General features: G+C 34.6%; 1 protein-coding gene across 2 annotated transcripts in view; it reads right to left on the bottom strand.

Moving 5' to 3' along the window:
* Positions 1 to 18,991, bottom strand: part of C6 (complement C6) — a 66,834-nt gene that overhangs the window by 25,242 nt on the left and 22,601 nt on the right. For both annotated transcript variants that reach the window (XM_074282590.1, XM_074282591.1), the window contains 6 exons: positions 13,665 to 13,803; positions 10,070 to 10,270; positions 7,809 to 8,049; positions 6,036 to 6,158; positions 3,804 to 3,970; positions 57 to 282 (listed from right to left, as the gene is read on the bottom strand). In XM_074282590.1, the coding sequence (XP_074138691.1) occupies positions 57 to 282; positions 3,804 to 3,970; positions 6,036 to 6,158; positions 7,809 to 8,049; positions 10,070 to 10,270; positions 13,665 to 13,803 (1,097 nt within the window). The remainder of the gene's footprint in view (positions 1 to 56; positions 283 to 3,803; positions 3,971 to 6,035; positions 6,159 to 7,808; positions 8,050 to 10,069; positions 10,271 to 13,664; positions 13,804 to 18,991) is intronic.

The following is an 18,991-nucleotide window of genomic DNA, read 5'->3' as shown; positions in this document are numbered from 1 at the left end:
TAAACACATATGTTAGAGAGAATATGGTGATTTCATAACAATGCATTGAAACCTACTTGATGTGTAATCTGGCGCTCTTATCTCACAGTTCTCCCCATATGTACCACTTTGACACACACAGAGGCACTCAGTTCCTGAGAGTGTGGGTCGACCATTGTTAGGGCATGGAGCACATTTGCAAGGGTCAAATTGTTCAGCATATTCACGTAGAGCTATCTTGAGATTTTTCCGTTTTGTTACCGCACATGGAATGTTTTTCACCAAGTCCAAGATAGATGCCAGCTAAGACAAAAACAAAAAGAAGAGTAAACAGTCATTCAATCAAAGAATAAATATATATTAAGTACTTGTTTAAGTACTGTACTGGTACTCTAAGCTAAGTACTTGGTTCACACAGAAAAGTTATAGTAAAAAAAGTCCCTTTTCTGAAAAAGGTAATACTCTAATGAAAAAAAAATTATGTAAATAAATAGGTACATACATGTTCCTTGAGGGAACAGCTCTGATATCTAGGAGGAATTGGAAAGGCTTGTTTGAGGATTATTTGAGTTGACTCTTCAGGGAAGTTAGGAACTAAGAAGAGGAAGGCAGGAAAACAGGCCAGTGGAAAAGCACAGAGCCTGGGGATTGGAACGTTCTATTGAAAGGACAGCAAATAGGTCAGTATGATTGAATTGCAGAGTGCATGGAGAGGAGCTGAACATAAGAAGATTAGAAAGGAAGGAAGAAGTCAGGCTCTGAAGGGCTTTAACTGCCAAACAATTGACTTTTTATTTGATTCTAAATGTAGTAGGGAGCCAGTAGTTCATTGAGTAATAAGGTGATAGTCAAACCTGCTTTCATTTCCCACCCCATTGCATTTCTTTAGATCTTCCTCTTTCCTTTTTTAGCTTCTTTTTGTGTGTTGTATTCCCTCATTGGATTGTTGTTGTTATTTCTGTTTGTCCTTCCTTATCAAAAAGGACCAGGATATCATGACAAGCAAGTGAATTGGAATTGAGTCGCCTGGTTTACTTTTCCCTCCAGAGCCATCTGAGTCCAATGGCCAGATCTGGATCAGGATATCTAGAGAGGACCCTAGATGCCATGAGAGACCTTGGCATTTGTAAGCTAGTTTCTTATTTATTTATTTATATATATATATTTTGGGAGGCAATTGGGTTATGTGACTTGTCCAGGGTCACCCAGCCAGGAAGTGTTAAATGTCTGAGATCGGATTTGAACTCATGTCCTCCTGATTTCTGGGCTGGTGCTCTATCCACTGCATCACCTAGCTGCCCCATTTAAATGTGGTTTTTTTGTTTGTTTGTTTGTTTGTGTTTTTGTTTGTTTGTTTGTTTGTTTTTACCAATTGACTGATGATTCTTTAGGATAATCACTTTAGCAGGAATAACTAAAACACTTGGCTAGATGCTCTACCACCATAGAAGTCTGTAGGAAAAAAGGAGAAAAGCTGAAAAAAATTTCTCACTTCAAAGGAATGACATAAAATGTCATTCAGGTCTTGTAATTCCGGAGGGAAGTTGGGTGAAAGTGGAGAATTTATTTGCCTATCTTTGTCCTTCTGTTTCTTGCTGTCTCTGTCTTTCTGTTTCTCTTCGCCTCTATTCTGCCTGTCTCTATCTCTGTCTGCGTCTCTCTCTGTGTTTTGCTTTTTTTGCCTTCTCCAATATGTGATATATCCCTTCTCCCTTCTTAGGAGTCATTCCACTGGGATGATAGGCTCTAAGCTAATTCTTTATATTAGGCATTTATCAGAGGCACCTATACAAAGAACAGTATGGTTGATAATATCAAATAGGCATCTAACAATGTAAGATGATTGACTTTGAATCAAGTAACTATTGAGGCTAGACTCAAAGAGATTTTAAATCTCTTTTAAAATCTGAGCATAGACTGTGGCAGGGCATGGGAATAAATCTGAGAGAAATTTTTCAGACCTTGATGTTTTGGCTTCTGGTATATCTATAAGGAGAAATGAACTACCAAAAAATGAAAAAAATAAACAAAGTAGTAGGATGAACAGCAGAGTGAGCAATGATAAAGGGAAAAAAAAAAAAAACTTACGATGGAGCAACTTCACCTTTGGCGTGATAGATTTGATTCTTGAATCAGTTATTTTTTGTAATGTGTAAAACACCACCTATCAATGCTCTCTGGTCTCTATCTCCCACATAGCATAAGTGTCCTTCCTTAATACTCCATGTAAATAAGATCTAACTTCCATAGGGACTGAATTATCTATTCCCTACTCAAAGAAAACATCTTTTTTTGGGATACTATCTATAGAAGTGACTCTTTTTATAAGGTAACCAGATTGGAAAGGAATTTATATGATTTATAAAGAGATAACTAAGCAAAACCCATTGAATAATGGAGTTGAAATCAGGAAACCTATGTTCAAATCTGGACTCAGACACTTAAGCGCGTAACTCAACCTTTCTCTCAGTTCCTTATCTGTAAAATGAGGAGGTTGAATCTGAATGGCTTCTAAGGTCCCTTCTAGCCAGAGATATGCTCATAAATAGTTAACAATTGGCAATGTTTAATAATAACAAAAATACATGCAGGAAATGATTATAAGTTTAAACTGCATTTTTATAATTTTCTCCATTACTTTCTTAAGTCTAAAGAATTAACAAAATAATCATAGTTTTTGTTGAAAATTTAATGACTCGTTAGTTAGCTAATTTAAATAGACACCATCAGGTCCTTAATTTCATATGTGATTTATGGGCATTTCAGTGGGCATGAGACCTTCTATCAACCTTTGAAGAGATGACCTTCTTTCATGAATTATAGTAATCAATTGGCCAATAGTTTGGAAGCATCAATTAAGTATTTATTATGTATCAGGCACTATGCACTAAGTACAAAAAATGTCCAAGTAAATTGGGGTAGTGGAGGCAAAATGATATAACTTTATGGACCCATGTTCAAAACTTACCAATGAACCTTCCAGTATCTACTATGAAAGGCAGTTGGATGGTTCAGTGGATAGGGCACTGGGCCTAGTGTTAGGAAGACTTGACCTCAGACACTTACAAGCTGCATGATCCTGTGCAAGTAACTTAATCTGTTTGTCCTAAGTGATTCAGTAGATTGAGCACTGGATCTAGAGTCAGAAAGACCTGAGTTCAGATCCATCCTGAGACTCACTAGTTAAGTGATCCTGGACAAATTACTTAATATTTGTTTGCCTTAATCCACTGGGGAAGGAAATGGAAAATCATTCATTTTACCTAGGTCATATCAGCAAGGTGAATAATTTGGAACAAATGGACTCTGATGTCTTTTCCAAGTCCACTGGATGAGCTAATGATCACTTCTAATCAATGAAATCAAGAACAGTAAAAGCTGGAAACCAGTAGCTCTGGAGACAATTTTTCCTTATTCAGTCATCCATGAATACAAAGGTCATCAAATTTTAAAAAAGACTTGTATGAAAAATGTAGAAATTAGATATTACCATATGCCCAGAATGATAACAAGTAGTATTTATACAAGTTTGAATTTTTTAATGCAACAAATTTCCTTTGGTGGATATTCAAATATATTTGAGACATATCCTGAATTCTAAATAGTGTCATCCAAAATACTTGTTTAAATAACAAAAATGATATAATTTCAATTTCATGTCTGAGGGGAAAAGGCATATTGTACAGCTACACAAAAGGGAAGAATGTATTTCTTTTATTGACTGGGGAAAGGCAAAGAGAATGGGAAATGAAGGATAAGAAGTTTGCTTTTATTTGCTTGAGAATGACTATACTGTTCATCATTAATCATTCTTTAAATTTTACCTCAAAGTTAACAACAGCAGGATTTTCCTTCACGGACTGCAGCCACTCTGTAAATACAGTCTCTTCTGGAGAAGCTCCTTTTTTCTCCCATGCCAAAGCTGCAGCATATTCACTCCTTCCTCCTTGTACAAGAGAAAGGGATTTTTCAGCTCCCTGCAGAAATGAGCCTATGGAAAAAAGGGGTTTGAATGAGATTGTAACTTCAAATTTATTTCAACTTTCTACTTTAAAAATGAAATCTTCTTATCTGAATCCTGGGAAAATTGATAGAGATCATTCATGGCTATGGGTCATCACTTGAATATGCTGAGTTTATTGTCATTGTACCATGGATGAAAAGTGAAGTGTACTTTTTCTTTTTTGGAGGCAATTGGAGTTAGGTGACTTGCCTGGAAAGTGTCTGAGGTAATATTTGAATTCAGGCCCTCCTGACTTCAAGGCTGGTACTCTATCCACTTTACCATCTAGCTGCCCTAGAAGTATACTTTGTTTTCTAAGAGTTTACTCTGTGATCCTAACCTCTACCTTTTAATTTATAATCTCTTACATCTCTATCCCAGACAGTAAAACTACTCATATGATTGTAAGCAAAAACAATGTTGAAACATTAAATTTTGAAGTAAGATGAGAAAGAAAATTTTCTTAAATTTAAAAGAAAGGGTAAAAAAAACATTTAACTAAAATATATATCTAACTGAATCCTGATGCTGATATTGTCATCTGTGAGACCTTGGTCAACTCATATGTAAAAAGAGGGGGAGAGAGGGAGGGCGAGGCTATAAAATCCTCCATTTCTAAATCTAGGATTCTATGTTTATGTGACTTTTTCTCTAATGATAGCCTCATTTAATTTTGATCTCAAGATCCAACCTATCTCCTAGGCCATAGATTAACAGAGTCATAGATTATGATGGCTTACAATCATATCAGTCTAGCAAAGCCTGTGCCAGGATTTCAATATTTCATTTCTTGCTTTATTTTCTGTGACTCTAACTCATCCAAAACTCCATTTTCCAGTAATTCAGATCCTATCTTTGGATCTGCTGTTTTCTTCCCTTCCATGGTATCTTATACTTAACTACTTTGCATTTATTTATATTTCTTATATTTATTCTGCATGTATTTGTATATGTACTTTTTGCCTTTCTTAGATAATAACATCTTTGAGATAAGATGATGGTTCATTTTCCTACACCATACTGCATCTACTGCCTTACCTAATTTCAACTCCATAGAATAAGATGACCCTCCCAGGAGAAGCTCATCCTTTCTAGACTCACCACTGTGCCACAAGCCTTGATTGACTCCATCTTTTCAGCTTTCTTTTACCATTGTTTTGGATGGCTGAAGACTGAAGTACCAAACTTCCCCCAATGACTTCCTATATAGAGGGAAGAACCTTGACTCTCAGATCACTCTACTTGGCAACTGCTGCCCTGCCTTGACTCTGCCCTTTTGACACAAATCTCTTCTGTTATACCTTGCCTCTCTACTTATATATCCACCCATTACCTAGTGCGATACTTACTTAATGTCAACTACCTATGTGTCTGCCTACGTTTAAGAGTATTGTGGTCACCTGATCTATCATTTTTAGTCTTTAGGTCTTGACCAATGATGGTCTGTTTAAGTTTAAGGCAAAACTTAAATCACAAGACCTTCTCTTGCCTAATGTTATCTTAATAACATTTAATTTTTGAAAATTAAATTTTTGAACAACCAAGAGGGACTTGATAAAAAAGAAGTAGCTAATGTGGTTCATGACTGGGAATTTTAATTTGTCCCTTAGGAGTCTTAACTAAGTCTCAGTTATGATTTTTATTTTTCAGACATAAAACACATATAGCAATTAAATCAAGCTTTGGGATGAAGGATTGGAGTGGTATAAATAAGCCCTGCTATGTTTAAAAATGCCAACAACCCAGAACTGAAGACTGACATTAACAAGACTCATGATATCCAGAAAAAAAGCAGGAATATTTTATTCCTGTTGTACCAGTCTGAATGGATCAGACCATTTGTAGAGTAAGGATAGTGGTGAATTCTGAATGCCACATTTCAGAGAACCATATGTTTATGTTCAGAAGAAGAAAAACAGAATACTTAGGTCATCAAGATTATGTGATTTGAAAATAGACTGAAGGAATTGGGAATTTCCAGCCTAGAAGAAAGAAAACTAATAGGAGAAGTGACTCTGTATACAAATGGGTCTTTCTAAGACTCTTCCATTACCTTCATAGCGTTCTAACATCTTGTTTGCTGTACATCTGGTTTCTACTTTTTTTTTCTTGAAGAACACTCTACGTTTAACAGTCTCAATGCGTACACAGTGTTGGGATTCTTCTTCTGTTAAACCTGGGAAGAAGGACACAAGCAGAGCAAACCTGAGAGTAGTCCCTTCAGATAACTCAATTCCTTTTCTACTTCCCACCAGTGGAGATACAAGAACTCAGATGACTGCTTTCATACCCACTTGGTACTTTTACAGGTGATGGAAACTTCTGCCAAGCTGACTTTGATCCAAATACACTTTGGAAATATATTATTCTCATGGGGCTATATTAAAGGCCCAGACCTTTGCACTATGTTTATCCCATTGTTACTGCTGGGACACTGACTTTTGTGTCTATAGTTGTAACAATAGGGAGCTATAAAAAAAAGATGCTGATGATTTGATTTATTATTTCTGTCTTTATTATAAGCACAAGTATATCAAAATTCTAAATTAGAGGTTTTGGGTAATTGAGTATCATTTAGGTGAAATTATAGCATTATGGGATTACAGATTTAGAGCTACAAAGAATTTAGCTGCCATCTGGTCAACATTCTCCCTCCCACTTAATAAATGGAGAAACTGAGACTCAAAGATGTTAAGTGTTTTTTTTTTTTTTCTTAAGATCATATATCTAGTAAATAGCAAAATTGGATTTGAACTGAGGTCCTTTGACTACAAAGCAAGTATGCTCTCCAGGATAATGGCTTGCATCTAAAGCAAAGGGTCTATACTTTTTTTAAAATTAAAAATTAAAAACATTAGTAAAAATGTTTTGGTAACTATATTTCAATATAATTGATTTCCTTTGTAATTATGTTCATTTCATGTATTTAAAAACATTATTATTAGAATACATCCTCATAGATTCCACCAAATTGCCAAAAAGAGCTGTAATATAAAAAAAGATGAAAAGTCTTGATCAAAATAGGGGGAAATAGCATAGATCGGAGAGTCAGGAAACATGGCTTAAACTCATGACTCTATTGCCAATTCACCATGTGACACTGGCAAGTCATATGACTTTTCAAGCCAAAAGTTTTCTCTTCTATAAAATTAGGGTTATACTAGACGGTCCCTAGAGTCCATTCCAGTTCTAATATCCAACATCTATGATTCTGTGATTAGAAGATCCCTCAGGACAGCTACAAAAACCCAATAAAGACATTTTCTGTTGACACATGAATCCAAGAGCCTAAAGTCATAGCCATTATTATATATTTAAAATATTATGAAATTTAATTTGGTTGATTAAAAGTTATTATGCTGGGAAGTAGTCCTAGTACAGTGAAATATGGTGCTGGTCTTGGAGTTGGCTTAAATTTAGCCTCTGACATTTAGTAGAGTTTTAACCCTGAGTAAGTCACATAATCTCAAATATGTCTCAGCCACCTTCTACTAAGATACTACATAAAGGAAGATCCAAAGAAAAAATTCCCCACATTACAGGTCTTTACCATATTAACCTACGTGAGACCAAGAGCTTGGTTATCCTTTCTATTTTAAGTATAATATTTGTTAAAATCTAAGTATTTAAAATTGCTATTTCTCATAGTCTATTGCTATAGATAACCATAAGTTGATTCCTTTTCTAGACCTCGGTTTTCTCATTCATAAAATTAGGAAGGTAGGTTATGTAATGCCTTATATCCTTCCCAGACTTAAGTTCTATTATTCTAGATGTCTTTACCTCTGGCTACTTTACAACGATGGCAGGGTAAAAGGGACCTTACCTGAGTTCTTCAGTTCTTCCCTGCTATATTGATAGAGGAGGTCATAGGTACCTCCCATGGAACCAGAAGTGAAATAATGAGTCCCAAAGTCATCAAATAAACGACTGTATAAGGCATAATTGTATTGAAGAGGTAGGTGGTTAAGTGCCTTCAAAAAGACATTTGAGAGTTGGAGTTCTGTGGGTTTCATTGTAAAGTTGAGTACAGAAATTACTTTATGGACCCTAATAAAACTGGAATCCTAAAGAAAAAGCAGAAAAACATTGGATTAATGGAGGCTGAGACAGTCACTTACAAAGCTTCTATGGACCTTTTTTATTCCTTCACTCATATTGACTTTCTAAGCTAAAGGTCTCAGAGTAAACTTTGTTTTATATAGCATTTATCATGTATATAAAATTCAAAACAATTTCCCATAGAAGGAACACCTTTCTTCCATGACGCTCAGGATATTTCACAGATGAGATTATGTCAGTGATCTCAGCTATGGGACTTGTAGGGATTCATGGCAAACATTCCTCTTCTTTCAGATTTACTCAAGAAGAAACCAGAAGTCAAAAGCAATGAACAGCCAAAGTGCTCCAGCAAATCTTAGAAGACTGGGGACGAAATTCTTATTTCTCTTTTTATCCTCCACACATAAAGACTTAGAGCTGAAAGAGTTGTCAGAGACTATCTAACCTTCTCATTTTACTGATGAGTAAGGTCTTGTCCATGATTTCTCTGAGACGACACAGAAGATCCTTTAATTCTAAGAGCAAGTTCCAGTTTCCCAAGGGTTTTTACATTTGTAATGACTTCCTAATATATCACTGTCCCCCAAAAGATTGATCACAGAGTAGACAGAACATTTGAAAGCTGCCCTTGAAAGAAGACCCTTCAGTTTCCTCCCACTTCTTAATGGTTTGGGAATGACTTTAAAGACATACTTTCCGAGGCAGCTAAATTGATGCAGTGGAGAGAGCAGTGGCCCTGGGTCAGGAACACCTCAGTTCAAATATGGCCTTAGATACTTGACACTAATTGTGTGATCTGGGCAAGTCACTTAACCTGGATTGCCTTGTACAATGACATATCTATCTGCCTGTCCATCCATCTAATCTCTATCTATCTATCTATCTATCTATCTATCTATCTATCTATCTATCTATCTATCTAGTTGTGTATATACTTCCATTTGCAGCCAAATAAGCTAACTAGTTTTAATAAGTTTAATTATTAATTAAATCAGCTCTTCTCTATTTTTCATCTGATCTCTCTTTGTACAGTGCTAAGTTGGCACTAGGAAGTTGTATTTTTGCTTTAAACAGCTAATCAGTCTAGAGAACCTTCTAATTGTTCCTGTTCTTTTCTATTTATTTGATTATAAAACATATTTCTTTTCAATCAAAAAATAAGTAGACCAAAGATCTAGGTTTGGAAGGGACTTCAAAGGTTATTTAGTACAACTCTCTCTTTTAGAGTTCGGGAAATTATGGCTCAAGGACATTTAATAACTTGCTCAAAATTTCACCATACTCAAATTCTATTCAATTAAGGAACACTTGATTTAGTACTTGAAATGTATAAAATTTAAGTACAAAGATATATATGACATAAGCCTTGCTCTCAAAGAATAACAATCTAATAGGGGGATAAAGCTCATAATGGCACAACATTCATGTCAGAGCAGGCATAGAAATCTTGACTGCTTGCTGTTCTCCATTTTTAAAATTACAGAATTACACAAATACATTAAAGGGAAGTCCTGGCCTCTTCAAGTCTTCTTCCTGCTGGCTCAGACAAAAGGATGTCTTTCTGAATTTCTGAGTCATTATGGACAACAAATAACATACTATCACATCTTCTCTAAAGTATGAATGGGATTTAGATAGAGCCCCTCCATCCAACATTTCTAGGATCTATTACAAATCCTAAATAAAATTTTGAAACAAAGGGGAATACAGAGGAAAGGACAAAATAACAAGCTGTGAGAAGTTTAAGGAAGGGGAGTGCCAGGAAAGACTTCTAGGATATGGCCTCTAAGTTGCACCTTGAAGAAAAAAGAGATTTCAAAAGATAAAAATAGTGGAGTTTGAGTGAAACTCTTCCAGGCATGTGAGGAAATTAAAAGCAAAGGCAGGGAAAGGGCAAAGGGCAGATGGTACAACAAAAATGGATAATGGAAGTAATTTAGTTTGATTGGATTACAAAGTCTTGATTAAAATTAAATTTTTTTGACAAATGAAAAATAAAAAGCGCCACAGGCCATTTTCTTCTACCTTTTTGTGGGAAGCTTGAATAGCTTTTTTGAAGGAGGATTGTTGAGTGACTTTTTCCTTTCTTGATGTTGACCATAACAATGGAATCCCTGAATGACCTTTTCCTTGGAAATGAGATGAACCAGTCAGAGCATTATCATTTCCCAGAGAAATCAAATTATTGTAGAAATAAGTTTGCAAATCATCTTCTTCATTGTTTACCTGAAGAAAAAAATCTCACATATTATCCATAAAATAATACATCATTTTGATTTGAATGTGTATTGTACTTTGATATTTACCTACTTTCCTCCCCCACCTAAACCTGGCTTGTAGAATGTAGCCTATCATCATACTTTAAGTATTAATAGGAAACTTGCTTGCATCTCCAGCAACAGCAAAAAAAAGAGAAAAAAAAAGTAGGGAGTTCCTCCTTGGCACCCCAAATCCTGGAAATTGTGTTCTCCTGGGCTGGTTCTACAAGGTGAGAGAAGCAGATTTCACTAGTTTGAATACTATACTTGGGGTGACCATTTGCACTCCCACTGGGGTCCCTTAGAGATAAGTATCTTTTTCTTTCTCATGTGTGGATCCCAGAGGCAATAGCTCACAGCAAGTAACTCTATTTTCAATCATCATGCCCCACTCAGGAGAAGTTAATCACCTGAAATCTCATCATGATTCTCAGCTTTTGCAGTTCAGCACTTTTTCAGCTCCTCTTTGGAGTCTCCCCTCTGTGGGGATAAAGGATGGCACCCTAAACTCCTCTGAAAGTCTTCCTGTATGGAAGACTGAGCTTTCAGAACTTTCCAGGTAACTTTTTCAGGGCAAGAACTTTTTTCTTATCTATATCCTTAGGGCTGAGTACAACATGAGTAAGTTCTTAATAAATATTAATTAAATTATTTTATACTTATAAACCTGGAATGGATCTCAGAGATTACATAGTCTGATCTTCTCCTTTTTATAGACGGGGAAACTGAGGCCACAACAAGTTAAATGATTTACCAAACTCCCTACTTCTTTTTTTCTTTCTTTTACTGCTGCTGGAGATGCAAGCAAGTTTTCTGTTAATACTCAAAGTATAATGATGGGCTATAGATATAGGAGATAGAGACAGAGATACAGATGATATAGCTATCAATATAGATATAGAATATATACTTATATAGACAAAGATGTTATTATAGATACAAATATAAATAGATATAGGCAGGTTTAGATATAAATATATTTTCTTGCAATCTTGCTAATTTGAGATGATTTTTAATTGGAAAAGAAGGGAGAAAACTGTATAGATCTTTCAAGGCAGATACAGTAATATAACATATAAAGAAGAATAAACAAAGAGAGACAATTCTCAAAATATCATTCAAAAAGAGATCTTGAATAAAACCTTTGACCTCAGATGTCTAATAACAGATGTAAAATGTATGGGTAATGGAACAGAGAGAATTGTATTGTATGTGGATCCTAACATAAAAAAATAAATTTTGTCTTGTAAATGCCACTAATACATGATTGGTTGAAAAATTGTGCTTTATTTGATAGAAATAGAAGAGATAACAGAGGCAGTGTAATAACCTTATATTTTAAGATATACTCATGAAGAAATATAGGAAGCAGAGCAAGAAAATGCAGTAAAACCATTTAGATGGGAATCTCATGTCACTTAGATAAAAGAATTAGGTGAGGAGACTAAGATATGTCCATTTTCTATGGTTTTTGGACCTGTCTCTCTGCCAAAACTAGAGCACTTAATAAATTCTTGACTTGCCATAATGATAATTTTTCACGTCAAAAATTAGGAGAATGATCATGAGTAAAATCTAGAATAGATTCTGATAAGTGATTCTGATTCTGACAAATGAGGAAGAATGGGTCGTTGAGGCAAAAATGATGGAAACTCAAGGATAAATGATGACTCTGTCTTGGAATTTGTGTTAGAGAAGGAAAAAATAACATTGATTATAGATTTGAAAAAAACAGATTTAAATGCATTTGTAGGAAGAATAGGTAGGTAAAAATTAGCCTAAAAAGGGATCTCTCAAAAAAAATTCTCAAGACAAGCAATTTTGAAGGAAAGAGTTATCTAAAGAAATTGATGTGGCTATATCAGGAATTCATCAACCATTGCATATTGGAGGAAGAGAAGTATAAAATAGGGAAAGGTAAAATCAGGAAAGGAAAGAAAAGCATGGTCTTATAGGAAAAGTGTGAGGATTTCTAAATGTATTAAAATAGTGTTATATGTTATTTTGAGAAAAAGGTCAGAGATGAAACCTCTGTTCACAGAAGATAAAGCAAAGCCAGTATATGACAATGAGAAGGCAGAATAACTCAATTCCTATTTGCTTCTCTTCTTTTTAGAGAAAAATAGTGTTTGGACATAAGCAATCATCTTTTATTATTTTACTTTAATTTGGGCACTGACCCCCCAAAAAACTCTTAACATTCTCAAAGCTCTATAGGGTATGGAGGCCATGCCTTTTTTTTTATCTAAACTTTACTTTGCCTGGTACTTAATCCCATGTTGTACATATAGTAGATATTTAATATTTATGGAATTGATTTAAATTTTCTTGACAAACCACAGTCGTAATTATATTCAAAAAGAGATAATCAAATTATCTTCGAATTTATAAGCTCTCTCATGGTTGGGAGGGACTAGTTGCACCCCAGTAAGCTTTGGTTCCTTTACAACTACTGAATCTGCATAAGCTGGAGCAGTTGTCTAACTGAATAAATAGCAAAATGAGTTAACACTGGTTTGTACATAGAGTTTTCTTTCTCAGTATCATCACTTTAGAGTAGGAAGTGACCTCAGAGACCACTGACTCCGACCTCATCATTTTCCAGATGAAGAAAATGAGGTACACCAACATTATTTTTTACCAATGCTCAGATCTGCCTAAATCAACTCCCCCTATTCAATAGACTACAATGACTCTCTATTATCTCCAGGATCAAAAACTATTTTGTTTTTAATCTCATTCTTTTGAAATGTCTATTTCTATATGTATTATTATGTATATCAATTATTAATATAGTTGCACATGCATATAACACAAATAAGTATCATGTACCTATTACTGACAAAAATTTTTTAATAATAGGGTACATAAATCAAAAAACATTTGGAGTCTACTGTGCTAGATCAAGTTGGGAAAACCAACATCATCAGCAGCAAATCCCTTATTTTTACTACAAAACCAGAATCTTATAAACAAACAAGCAAACAAAAAATCAAAAAGGAGAAGTTTGCTGCTTGGTTTTCATTGAACTTTTTGATGGCTTAAACTCTGAGCAATGGGCTTGTGGCACTGGGCTTGTTTCAAAGCTGAATTAATATCCATAGAGAAAATTGAATTAATATCCATAGAGAATCAGCCTTTTAACAGAAATGAAAATGTTTTGGGAGCCAGAGTTGATCAAACCATTTCCCTGTGTAAGGTTGTACCCACAGCTTGGTCCAGAGAATGTCCCCAATGTTTTCAACAAAAATACGTCCTGACACCAAATACCATTTCCTGGACTATATTGCAAAATGGACTGGACTCTTAAGAGTTTGGCACTAAGGATACTTGTGACATGAGTGATCTCAATGCAATTGTACCTCAAAGTTGACACTTTCTATATTGGCTGGTACACGGTAAGGATTACTAGTTCTGCTGCTTTTGACTGTCGTACATTTTCCTCCTGTGAAAGCATTATCAAGGACTTCTCCTCTGGGCTCTCCCGCCAGAAAGTGAAACCTAGGGACAAAGCAATTTCCAGGAATTGAACAGCTGTGAAGCAATATCTAGACCTTATTCCTCTTCTCCCCTGGATATTTTCTGACACATGAAGAATGCTTGACAAAAATGTTCTTTATTCTGACCCAGGATGCTGTGTCTAAGAGGAGGATGAAAGCCACAGCTTACACTTTTTGTGCCATACTTTGCCCCATCAGTCTACCTACCTACTTGTTCCAGATTTGATAAAACATAAATTTAAATTTTATCAATATTTCATTACTTATAAAACAGACATAGCTTTCAATGCTAGTTTATAAGGAAAATACATATATTCCAGCCTAGCATCAGAGAACAAGAAGAGATAATAAAGAGTATCATGTTTTAGGATCTTAGAAAATATATGTAGGGCTGATATGTAGTCCAGCTAGACCAATCCAGTTTTACATGTGATGAAACTGAGGCACAAAGAAATTTAATTACTTACCCAGGGTCACAAAAGTGAGTGGAAGAGGTAGAATTTGAACCCAGTATTCTTATGGAAAACCCAGTGCCCTAATTCTTTCATTTCACAGAATAGGAAACAAAGGTTCTGATAGAAAAGTGACTTATTCCAAGTCACATAGGTAAACAGCAGAGCTCCCAGAGATTCCAGTACAGATCCTGAGAATTCACATTAAAAGTTTTTTGTTTTTCTCTCATGCCATGCTGTGTTATGTAATATAGCTTTCACCTAGGGCATGATTGCCTTCTCCAATATTCCAAACAAGTGGTTATGTAGTCTTTTTTTGAACATCTTTACTGATGGGGAACTTTCTCCCGGTCAAGATAATCATTTCACTTTTAGAAATTTTTTACTATTAGGGATTTCTTCTTTATATGGAACTTTAATCAAATTCTATAATTTTCTCCTAGTTCTCCTCATGATGACCTCTAAAGGCATCATGATAATGATGATGATGATGACAAATAATAAAATGTAGCTCTTATATGATCTTTCAAATACTTTACAAATATTTAATTTTATCTTTGCAACTCTCAAAAATAGGTATTATAATTATTCTCACTTTAGAGATGAGGAAACTGAGGCAGACAGATTAAATGTCTTGCTCAGGGGTCTAAGATCAAACTAAAACTCAGATCTTGTTTAATCCAGGTCCCACAACTTTACCTAATGCATTTCCTAATCTACTTCCTCCCAAAGAACCCTGGTCGTAGAATCTGTACACTCAAATTTGAATCCTAATTCTGTTAGCTATATGACTTCCAGGGAAATCAATTAAACTTTCTAATCTTAAGTTATCTTTTTTATTGTGGTTGTTCAGTCCTCTCTGACTCTTTATGACCTCACCAGCGTTCTCAGGGCAAAGATACTGGAGTGGCCTGTAATTTCCTTCTCTAGCTCATTTTACAGATGAGAAAACTGAGACAAACACGATTAAATGACTTTCCAGGTTCACATGACTAGTAAGATTTGAACTCAGAAAATGAATCTTTCTGACTCCAAACAGTGCCATGTCCACTGTGCCACCTAGGTGCACTTTTTGGCATTGTAGTCACTACAATTAAAGTCCATAGGAGCCACAATCATTTTTTAAAACATACTTGATATAGGCTCAGCATAAATTGGGATGAGTTTAGGCTTTTATTGCTTATATGTTTATGGACAGTAGGACCATTTACCCCAAATGACTCCATGTTGGAGTCCTATCACATCACTATAACAAATAGTAATATAGTTTAAAAATCACAATTAAACTCTATCTAAAACATGAAATATCAGTTAATTAACTTGATCGAGATCTTGCAGAGATAATAAACACTTTTTGTCTCTTGTTAGACAAACAAAATAACAGACATGGGTTTCCTCTCAGGTTTATAACTCCAAAAACAGTAACCTTTCTGTGTTGATACCACAGCTCTGTCTTCAGATCCTTCCTAGATCTTATCTTCTCTCAGCTATAAACAAACCCAACTCCTCCATTCATTTTAAGAAAACATGATTTTTCAGTCTATTCCTCATTCTTTTAGCTCTCCTCTGGATTCACTGTCCCTATTGTGCTGCTGCCCTGAACTGAATACTGGAGCTGTGGTCTGAATTATGTGTCTCTATGTGCCTCTCAGCAATACTAAAGGAAATGCTGTGGAGAATCAGTGACTGACTGACTTCTCCACATCCTTAAAGTTTAAGAGTGACTATTAATTGCGGAATGGCTGAACAAATTGTAGTATAAGATTATGATGCACTATGTTATAAAAAATGGTGTTCTCACTAATTTTAGAAAAACATGGAAAGATTTACAGAAAATAATGAAGAGCAAAATTGATAGACCCATTAGAATATTGCATATAGTAACAGTAATATTATTTTAAGAATGACTTTAAGTTATTTTGTCTATTATAAATACCCAAATTAACTAGAAATTGAAGATGCTATCTGCATCCAGGGAAAGAACTGATATGGAATAATTTTATAACACAATGTGTTATATATAATAAATAACAAACATATATGCATATATACAAAGTACACATACATGTGTTCACTCACATATGTATGTATACAAATATATTTGTGTCTAATGATCTTCATTTCTAGGGAAAGTAATAAGGAGAGGGGGGAAAAGAAAATATTATACAATAATTTTGTTGTATATTTGAAAGGAATAGAAAATTATACCTAGTAGATTTGTAGTCTCATGTATAATCATCTTTTTATTGTTCTGTGTTATGAAAGTACTTGTTTCATTTCATAAATTAAAAAAAATAAAATATAAGGGTGCTCAAGAGGGATGCTGAACATTTGAGTGTGTCTAGAGCAACAAGTGGTGTGAAAACGATGTGATAGGAAAAATTTAAAAAATTAAAGGAACTGTGTGCATTTAGCTGAGAGAAAGGAAAAAGCTCTCATAGTAATTCATGTTCACAAAGCATTTGCCATCTTTCATCCTTCCTCATTTAAAGTAGTGGGATATAGAGGAAGAAGCTCTGACTCTGGAGGCAGGGGACTCACTCATGAAGCATACAACATCATGGTTAAGTCACTTGATATTCTTACGCTCTAAATTTCCTTATCTATAAAATGAGGAAATTAAGTTAAAGGGCCTTTGAAGTCCCTCCTAAATCCATAACTCTATTTTTATTTTTTTGCTCATTTTGGCTAATGTGCATATTTGTATAAAGTTTTAAGAACTGAAAATATCTTAATATATATTATCTCAACTGAGTTACACAGCTCTGAGGTGTTACAAATTCCATTTTATATAAGGAAAACTGAGACTCAGAAAAATTAATGATAATAATAGCATTTATATAAAGATTTAAAATTCACAAAGGACTATAGATATTATCTGTTTTGATCATCACTACAATATTGAGTACTATTATCTTCATTTAATAATGATAATAGTAGCAATAGCATTTATATAATGCTTTAGGATTTGCAAAGCATTTGATATACAACTTATTTGATCTTTACAACAACAAACTCATGAAGTAAATACTATTATTATCCCTATTTTAAAATTGAAAAAGTTAGTGCTCAGGGCCATCAGTTAAGAAATGTTTGAGACTGAATTTGAACTTGACTTCTTGACTCTATTCAACATTATACATATTCACATATATATATGATATACATATTATATATAAATATAATAATACATATATATATATATATATATATAATATGTATATGTGAGTGTGTGTGTATTTGTGTCTATGATGGTCATCTCTAGCTGCTCATCTATGATCCTGCATTTAGTAAGCATCAAAAATGAAAAATGAAACCAATTTTATCCACATTCTTTGCTGCCTTTCATTTTTTCCATTGTAATAGATACTTATCAACCTACCATCCGCAAATCAATCATAACTGTGGGTAACTATTTTGACCAGAATCCACCAGTCAGTGTGTCCTTGACACATGCTGTTGATTTTATTGAAGAGTTGACAGATGTTAATATTCATCTCTTTCTTATTGGTTCTATTTTGGGTTTTTCACAGAATCACGTTGGCTATTTTTGCATCCACGCTGGCTTCAAGGATTGCATGTGACATTGCAGAGAAGCACAGAGTCCAGCCATTTTTCATCCTCATTTTTTGGGGGCATATTTATAGTACTATTTTATTGGCGTCCTACACAACCTCTTAGTATAATAATGACAGTCCCAGGGGATGTCAAAGGTCATTTAACCCACCCAGCCCCTTCCATTTTTTTTTTTTTTACAAGTGAGGAAACTGGAGTTCATGTTGCTGAAATGACTTTCCCCACATTACAACAGTGCATCTTCTCCTATACCTCTCATGATACATATCAGTTATTTTCCCAGAATCATAGAATATGAAAGTTAGAAGGGTGTTTACTAGTTCCCTAGGCAAACCCATCCATGAAGGGAATTCTCCATATAATATATCTGATAATCCAGATAATTCAAATAATGATATGGTTTTTCTTTACACTAAAACTATACTTTTATCTTTCAGCTTATATCCTTGTTTCTCTGGAGACCCACATAACAAATCTAATCCTCCTTCTCCTGACAAATTCAAATGCCACAACGCAAAACTCATATCATCCAGTCTAAATCTTCTCTTCTCCAGGCAAAATATTCCCAGTTGCTCCAATCAATCCTTATATGATATGGATATCAAGACCTTTCAATATTCTTAATATCTTGCTCTGGAATTTTCAAATGTATCAATATTTTTCTTAAACTGTGGCATCCAGAACTGAAGACAATATGCCTAATGAAGTCTGACAAAGGCAAATAGTACCATGGGACAGTTACCTGCCCATACCTGTTAGCCATGTGTCTCATGATGCTGGCTAAGATCTCATTTGTTTTTTTGGCTGCTATATCCAGATCTTTTTTTCTTTCAGATAAATTGTGGTGAAATCAGATTTCCCTCATTTTATCTTTGTGAAACTGATTTTATGGGCACAAGTATAGACAACATTTATACCTACTGAATTTCAACTTATCAGATTCAGCTAAATGTTGTGGCTTGATAAGATAGTTTTGAATCCAGTATATTAGGCATCCCTCCAAGCATTGAGTCATATGAAAGTTTTGCAAAAATGTCTTCTATGCTTTTATCTAAGCTTTGATAAAAAAATAGCAAACTACACAAGGCCAAGCATAATCGCTGGGATTTTTGCTGGAGACCTTCCATTTTGACACTGTAGTTAAGCCATCCACCCTATTCT

The sequence above is a fragment of the Sminthopsis crassicaudata genome, chromosome 1, assembly GCF_048593235.1.
Source record: "Sminthopsis crassicaudata isolate SCR6 chromosome 1, ASM4859323v1, whole genome shotgun sequence".
Classification (NCBI taxonomy): domain Eukaryota; kingdom Metazoa; phylum Chordata; class Mammalia; order Dasyuromorphia; family Dasyuridae; genus Sminthopsis; species Sminthopsis crassicaudata.
This window is presented reverse-complemented; position numbering and strand designations above follow the sequence as displayed.